Here is a 7,690-nt window from a genome sequence, read left to right as displayed (position 1 = left end):
CACTTTCCAATTAGGTGCAAAGTGTACTAGATGTAATAGGTGTCATATATACTTAAATAAAGGGCTGAATTGCATTTGGCTGGGACCCACTTGGGCCAGGGTCCACCAGATGATCCTCTGGTACTTTGCAGGCCAGACTGTCCCTGTCCAGACATATTATTTCACCTTGTATTATGAGTAAATAATAGTTATGATTGTATGTTGTTTTTTAGGATACACTAAAACCGGGATTCCATTTGGGATTTGGCTGAATCCCAGCACTCTTTTCGCGGTTTGGATTCTAGCAAAATGCTGATACGTTTAGCAGAACTGAATCAAAAAATTTTGGAATGTGTGATGTTAAAGACTGAATGTGACCATTCATCTGTTCACAAGAAATAAAAATAATTTGTATTTTTCCAACAAATAAAGATGCAAATTAGGAATCTGTTTAGTATTTGGCCAAATATCCTGGGAAGAATTCAGGATTCAGGCAAAGCATTTGGGAAGGATTCAGTATTCAGTAGAATCCCTTAGGCAGGATTTGGGATTTAGCCATACCTCTTGGGAGGGATTCAGTATTTAGCCAAAGCTTTTAACAAGGATTTGGTATTAAGTCAAATTGTTTGGCCGATTCGGGGTTCAGCCAAATATCTTGAGAAGAATTCAGGATACAGTCAAATCTCTTGCTTGGGAAGGATTCTGCATTCAGTCAAATCGCTTGCTTGGGGAGGGCTATGGATTGAGCCAAATAAAAAAAAAGGAATTAAGTGAATGTATCTCTAATTATGTTTAACAAGTTTCCAGTTTTTAACATCAAAATCCGCATGTATGTAATAAAGTACCTGTTGCATACAAACATGTTATTTACTGTTGAACAATAGAATGGCCAAAAATGTGTATTTTTCTGGAGGCTGGTGCAAGGCCCACACCAACATCTTCATTCAGCTGAGAGCTCCAGCAGGCAGATCGGCGTCCCCCTGAGCCTGTGATCCCCAACCAGTGGCTCTTGCGCAACATGTTGCTCCCCAGCCCCTTGGATGTTGCTCCCAGTGCCCCCAAACCAGGGAGTTATTTTTGAATTCCTGACTTGGGGCAAGTTTTGGTTGAATAAAAACAAGGTTTACTACCAAATAAAGCCCCTGTAAGCTGATAGTGTGCATAGAGGCTCCCTAATAGCCAATCTTAGCCCTTATTTGGAACCTCTATGAACTTCTATGATGCTTGTGTTGCTTTCCAAGTCTTTTATATTTGACTGTGGCTCATGAGTAAGAAAGGTTGGGGATCCCTGCCCTGAGCAATGTGACACTTACATGAACACATGCTCCCAGTGGTGCATACCCTCACACACACGCACAAACGCCATACCCCCCAACTGTCCCGCTATTTGCAGGACAGTCCCGGTTTTTACAGCGCGTCCCGCTGTCCCGGATTGTTCAGTGAATGTCCCGCATTATGGAAATGCAGAACATTCATTAAACTATCCAGGCCAGCGGGACGCGCTGGCTGCAGCGGAGCGCTCCGTCTCTTCTTGGGCTCCTGCTCCTTATTCGGCTCCTCGTACGGCGGCAACAGGTCCTTTTATAAGGTTGCGCCCGTGCATAGGTGTGACGTCACACGTACGCACGGGCGCAACCTTATAAAAGGTCCTGTCGCCGCCGTACGAGGAGCTGAATAAGGAGCAGGAGCCGCAAGAAGTCTATGGGGGCCCGCTATGTATGGGGGCATTTTCTATTGGAGGTACTCACTATGGGGGCAATTGGGGGGCTCTGTGTATGGGGGGGCACTGTGTAAGGAGGGCTACTGTGTATGGGGGCTACTATGTATGGAGGGCTACTGTGTATGGGGGGGCACTGTGTAAGGAGGGCTACTGTGTATGGGGGGCACTGTGTATGGGGGGCACTGTCTATGGGGGCACTGTCTATGGGGGTGCTGTCTATTGGGCCATCGTGGGCACTATTTTAACTATTTTAAAAATTGGGTGTGGCAATTGGGGCGTGGCCACAAAGTGGGCATGGTCAAAAAAATTTGCCTGCGCGCTCCAAGTCTTTTTGTCCCTCTTTTCATTTTTCAAATGTTGGGAGGTATGCAAACGCACTCACACATAAACTCACACACACACTCATACTCACATACACACACTCACACACTCATACACACACATACACTCACACACACTCACACACATACACTCATACACACACACTCACACACATACACTCACACACATACACTCATACACACACACACACATACACTCACACACATACACTCACACACACACTCACACACATACACTCATATACATGCACTCACACACACACATACACTCACTAACACATACACTCACACACTAACACACACACACACTGGGAGAGGTACCGCGCATGCGCAACAATCTGACAAACGTCAGGCTCCCAGAGAGACGGCAGCGCTTGCAGATCCGTACAGGCAGCAGCAGTAGGAGCATCAGGGAGAGGGGAAGCCGGCACTGGGAAGGGCTGCCAGCTGATGGCTATTGGTTATGTGGAACCTGGTGGATGGAAGTAGGTGAATGGGACTGAATGAGAAAGGAGCAGAGGAGACAAGGTATCAGTAGTGTGCAGAGAGGAGAGCAGGGATCGGGTTGCTGAGGGATAAGCGGTGAGTGCATCTGCAGGACCCGGGCAGCTTGTGGGGCTGAACAGATCTGGTGCCCCCCTCCCCAAGCCTGCCCCTGTCACTGAGTGGATCCGCAGTGCCGGTCTCCCCGGCTTGGGCCCCGCAGGAGGAGCGCTCTCCGTGCTTCCCCGGGTTAGAATGGTCGCGGGTGGCCGCTGGCTGCTGAAGGAGAAGTGATGAGAAGCGGTGCCGGGATATTGCCTGGATGCGGTAGCGCTGTTGCGGCACAGCCCGGATAGCCCTCGGGCTGGAGGGGTCCCTACCCCCGCTGCCCCTCACATGGAGACTTTCAGCTCTGAGCACAAGCTGCATGCCGAGAAGAAGAGGCTAAACCGGGCACCGTCCCCAGCCAGACCCTTCCTGCGGGAACCCCATGCCAGGGCGCCCCCCGCCAAGCCCTCCGTCTTGCCCCCCAAATCCCCCAGCAGCAGCATTAGGCACCAGTCCCCGGCTGCCCCGGCCGCTCACAGCCGCCTGTCCAGGCGCAGCACCCCGCTAGCCAAGGAGAAGCCCAGCCCGGCAAAGCCCTGCGGCGCTAAAGCCTCGCTGACTACCAAGAGGGCATCCAGACCCCATCATGGAGCCGCCGAGCCCAGCGGTAAGGGGGGCGCTAGGAGAGAGCTGCTGCTACCTTCCTCCCCTCAGCCCGCTGTTGCCCCCACCAGGAGGAGGCTGCTGGTGTTGGACAGCACGTTAGCAGGTGGAAGGGTCAGCCACACGGACAGTAGCTCCGACCTGTCGGACTGCCCCTCAGAGCCCCTGTCCGATGAACACCGGCAGCTACAGGCACAAAGCAGCGATAACGAGTCTGGATCCAGCGAGCAGGCAGTAGCCCGATCGGAGAGGGTGCAGAATGTGGACACTCATAGGCAGCGAAATGCAGCGCCCCCTAGCGATGAGCCTAGAGAAACGGGGAGCATGGGGGCCCAGTATAAGCGCCCCGCAACGCCAAGCCGAGTGCAGGAGGAGGATTTGCTCAGGGAACTGGAGGAGCTGCGCTCTGAGAATGATTATCTCAAGGTAAGAACTGAGGGCATGGGGCAAGCAGGTTACATTTGGTGCATGTTAATGTCCTAGGCCTAGTCCATAATGACTTATTGCACTGTATGGCACTGCACATGAAAATGCACTGGCCTCAACATTTATTTGTGATTAGAGCTTGCTAGATCCTCAGAAAGGTTCACCCAGCCAGGGCAAATATGTACCAGAGATGCTCATCATTCACATCACTCCCTGCCTCAGTGAAGCTTGCAATCTAAGGTTCCTATGGTGATTACCAAATGCATAATTCTGGCATTTTTATCAAGAGTGAATTAACCTACCTTTACATTTTTGGAGGCAATAGAAGTTTCTAAAGGAAACAAACCAGGTCAGGACTGGGATTTAACATAGGCCCTGGCAATTTAAGTACACCAAGGCCCAAACAGCCACTGCCACTGGAATAAATAGACTGCCTATGTTATCTTAAAGTTTATACCAGCCCTTCTGGCATTTGCTAAAATCCACATTTTTACCAGTCCGGGCCTGAAACCCATGCAAACATGGGTAAACCATATACACACCTTGCTGGGGTCCGACTCAAGAAGCCAATGCTGCCCATTAGCAACACTTGCCTTTAAACCACCCTGCTGGCCGTTGTTATGCTATTTTATAGATAACATAGATGTAGAATGGATTCAAATTGCCACATCCAGTGTCTTATTGCACTTCTCACTTATTTTCTTATATCAGGCACCTACTTACCCTCTGGATGCACATTGATCCCTTACTACCCTTGCACAGGAAAGGCTTCACCACTTTCCCTTTGTAGGTTTCACTCTGCTGGTCTGTGCAGGTTTATGGCAGTGGCACACAGGGCAATGCTAAAGGTTTTGGGGCCCAGTCATCAGTAGCCCAAATGGTGGGGGACAACATTTTTGAAATCTCTTCATTTCACTTACTGTATATGGCAATCACCGGCAAGTTGCACTTTAGGTGCATTGACACTTAGAAATGCTGACTGTTGGGTTTCTGACAAGTATTGCAGGCAATTGCCATACAAATGGATGGATTGTGTATCCTCCTCACAAGCTACTATTTGATGTGGGTTCAGAATGCTGGTACGATTTTACTTGCATTTAGATTGTAAGCTCTACAGGGTAGGGACCTCCTTTCCGGTCTCTCTTACCTCATGGAAACGCAATCTCCATATATTTATGCTTATTTAGTATAATGCTTGTCATCCCTGTGTGTACTTTTCTACACTGTAAAATTGAACAGCCCTGTGTATACTAGTAGTTCTATATAAATCAAATTCTAAATACATACATAAATATGATGCACTTGAAAATGCAGATAATGCCAGATACTGCCTGTGTGTAGTAGTAGTATGCATGATGTATGCAATTAGCCTTGCACATGGGTATAGCTAAAAATGCCCATGTGTGTATTTTGGGCCAAAATTTCCTGCTCACAATCATTTGGAGCAACAATCACACAGAGACTGCCAGGCCACCAGTACTGGTATCTTAGAGGGTTTTAAAGAGGTGCCCCTCCAGCGACCAGCCTGTGGGTCTAGTGCCACTTACTCCATGTGAGTGGCTAAAATTGTCTTACTTCATATTACCCTTGCAGTTCTTGGCTTAATCGCAAACTGTCTGTCCAGTTTTGGTCTATTTTAGAAGACCTGTGACCCAAATCAGACCTGTACATCTGAATTTCCCATGATGCTTCTTCCTACTTGAACTTGCCCAAACTAAGTGCCTTCCCCAACCCGTCCTGCCCCCGTCATAAACTTCTGCAAACCAGAAGTGACTGCATATTTCAGGGTGGGGAGGACATGGGAGCCAGAAGAGAAGTCACCAATCTTCATAATTGTCAGGGAGCTGAGTTTTTTTTTACAGCCTTCTATCTGCTGCAAGCTACCTGGCTAGCTCTGTCTGGGTACCCATGGACCACCCGGACTGTCAGGACATGAGCTTTTTTCCTACTGAATCCTGACTGCCTTGTAGGTATTCCATGGGTACTGAGCCTGCTGCCGAGCTCTAAGGCAAACACTCTTGGGACCATGTACTATTTCAATGATTTCTGGGGCCATGTATTTTTTCTTGCACAAAGTAATTTTCCTGATTTTGTACATGGCCTTATTCTGAGAAGCACACAAATGAACTGCACAAAAGTGTTTTCTCTGGTATTTTACTGGTGAGGAGGGAGCAGTATAAGCCTAAGAGTTATAATGGGAAACATGATTTTGGGAGCAGATCTGAAGGCACGTTTCATGGGGATAACAACTGGCATCATGGGAAGCTACATGTAGCTGCTTGCTCTCTTAGCAACTAATTGCCGGTGTAACAAGGGTGCTTTAAAGTCCATGGGCTTTTTGGCAGGATTTATTAGTGACAGAAGAAGGTTTGTTTCGAGACAGACGCAAGTGATTGTTGTAGCAGATATCTACTGTGTGACTTGCTACACATTACACTTTGTCAGAATTGGTTCATTTATGTTAAGAGTTTAATCACTGCTGGACATTTGCCCATTTTTTTGTTAGACTTGTTTCATTGGAACAGTTGTGACTAGCATAAATAGAGGAATGGCAGTTATGAAAAACATCTTATATAATACCCCAAAAAACCTTACTAAGTCATAAAAGATCTAAACTCTGAGAGTTACAGGGAATGACAAATATAATGTAGATTAAAGTACCCCCTATTGTAACATAAGGATATTATATATCATATCTTACAACAGGGGGCACATTATATATTATAATACAGAAGTTTCAGTGAGTCAAGTGACAGAACTTACATCACTAAGCCTTGATTATAACTGATGACATCACTAAGCACTGTTTATAAGGATATATTTTAGTGGATATTCAGATTTTTTTGTATTATATATATATATATATATATTTAAATTACCCTATGGGTCATTTGATACCAGGTATACATCAATTCTGCATTATTATTGTATGTAAATATATAATAAGAAAGCTTGACTGATGTATACCTGATAATCAAATGACCTATAGGGTAATTTAAATAAATGTGTTGTAGTGTAAGTTCTAGTGCAAAAAATTAAAAAGAGAAAAGGAAAACCATTTTGAATCATGAAGGTTAAATCAGGTGCCCTTGAATGCCCTGTATGTGCACTCTCTATCATAAATAGCCACTTGCACTTCTTGATACCTTTTGCCCTTTACAGAGTGTTATCTCTCGTATGGCTAAAGCCTCTGTGTGAGCACATTACTTTATTCATATAAGGAGTCCACAGGATCTGGCAATAAATTAATAAATAGCTTGTGGGTGCAGCTGGTAAAAAATAATTGGATCCAATTCATTGGAATCAAGCAGGAACACAGCAGGTTGCCCTTCTGTGACCATTTCATTTATAGTTCATGGCTTAGAACAGGAGCACCCAAACTAAGGAACATATTATAAATGCAGCCTCCAAGTCAATAAATTAGGCCCTGCTTCTAAATGCAGGTCCCAAACTAAGGAACATAGCATAAATGCAGCCTCCAAGGCAATACATTAGGCCCTGCCTCTTAATGCAGGTCCTAAAATCCTGCCATAATCCTATATTATCCTAAAATCCTAAATGTATTTTGTGTCTATTGCAAAATGGGGAGCTTTTTCCCAATGCTTCAGAAGTACATTGTTTTATTATTTTGTTAATGATCTGGTTAAATAATGAGCCAAATCCAAGCCTTCATTTGCATATTCTGATTTGGGCAAAATCACCAAAATATTATCATCTGAAAAAAAAAATGGTTAGCAGTAGCTGTTAAGTGTCACATGACAGTAAGAGTTCAGATTTGATTCAGCCATGTACACAAGGATTAGGTAGAAAATATAATGGATTCTCTGCATCGCTGCTTCAGTGTTCTGTCCTAAAGTATCCCTGCCCCCTCTCACCATTATACCATTTCTGCTGAGTGGATGGAGGTGCTAGAATGATCCCAGAGAATGGACAAGTTTCTCTGTATTCACATTACATAAATGTATAGCAGGAATTCAAATTCTTAATCTATGCTCCATGCTCTTTCTTGTGGGTAGGGTTGCCACTCAGC

The 7,690-nt window shown here is 45.6% G+C and overlaps 1 protein-coding gene across 6 annotated transcripts in view; it reads left to right on the top strand.

Annotated features, from left to right (window-relative positions):
* Positions 1 to 2,329: 2,329 nt before the first annotated feature.
* Positions 2,330 to 7,690, top strand: part of mtcl1 (microtubule crosslinking factor 1) — a 100,604-nt gene continuing 95,243 nt past the window's right edge. For 3 of the 6 annotated variants that reach the window (XM_031903670.1, XM_031903669.1, XM_031903668.1), the window contains exon 1: positions 2,330 to 3,660. In XM_031903670.1, coding sequence (XP_031759530.1) covers positions 2,920 to 3,660 — 741 coding nt within the window. In that variant the 5' untranslated portion in view covers positions 2,330 to 2,919. The remainder of the gene's footprint in view (positions 3,661 to 7,690) is intronic. The other 3 variants (XM_031903672.1, XM_031903673.1, XM_031903671.1) reach the window with 3 other exon arrangements.

This window comes from Xenopus tropicalis, chromosome 6, assembly GCF_000004195.4.
Source record: "Xenopus tropicalis strain Nigerian chromosome 6, UCB_Xtro_10.0, whole genome shotgun sequence".
Taxonomy (NCBI): domain Eukaryota; kingdom Metazoa; phylum Chordata; class Amphibia; order Anura; family Pipidae; genus Xenopus; species Xenopus tropicalis.
This window is presented reverse-complemented; position numbering and strand designations above follow the sequence as displayed.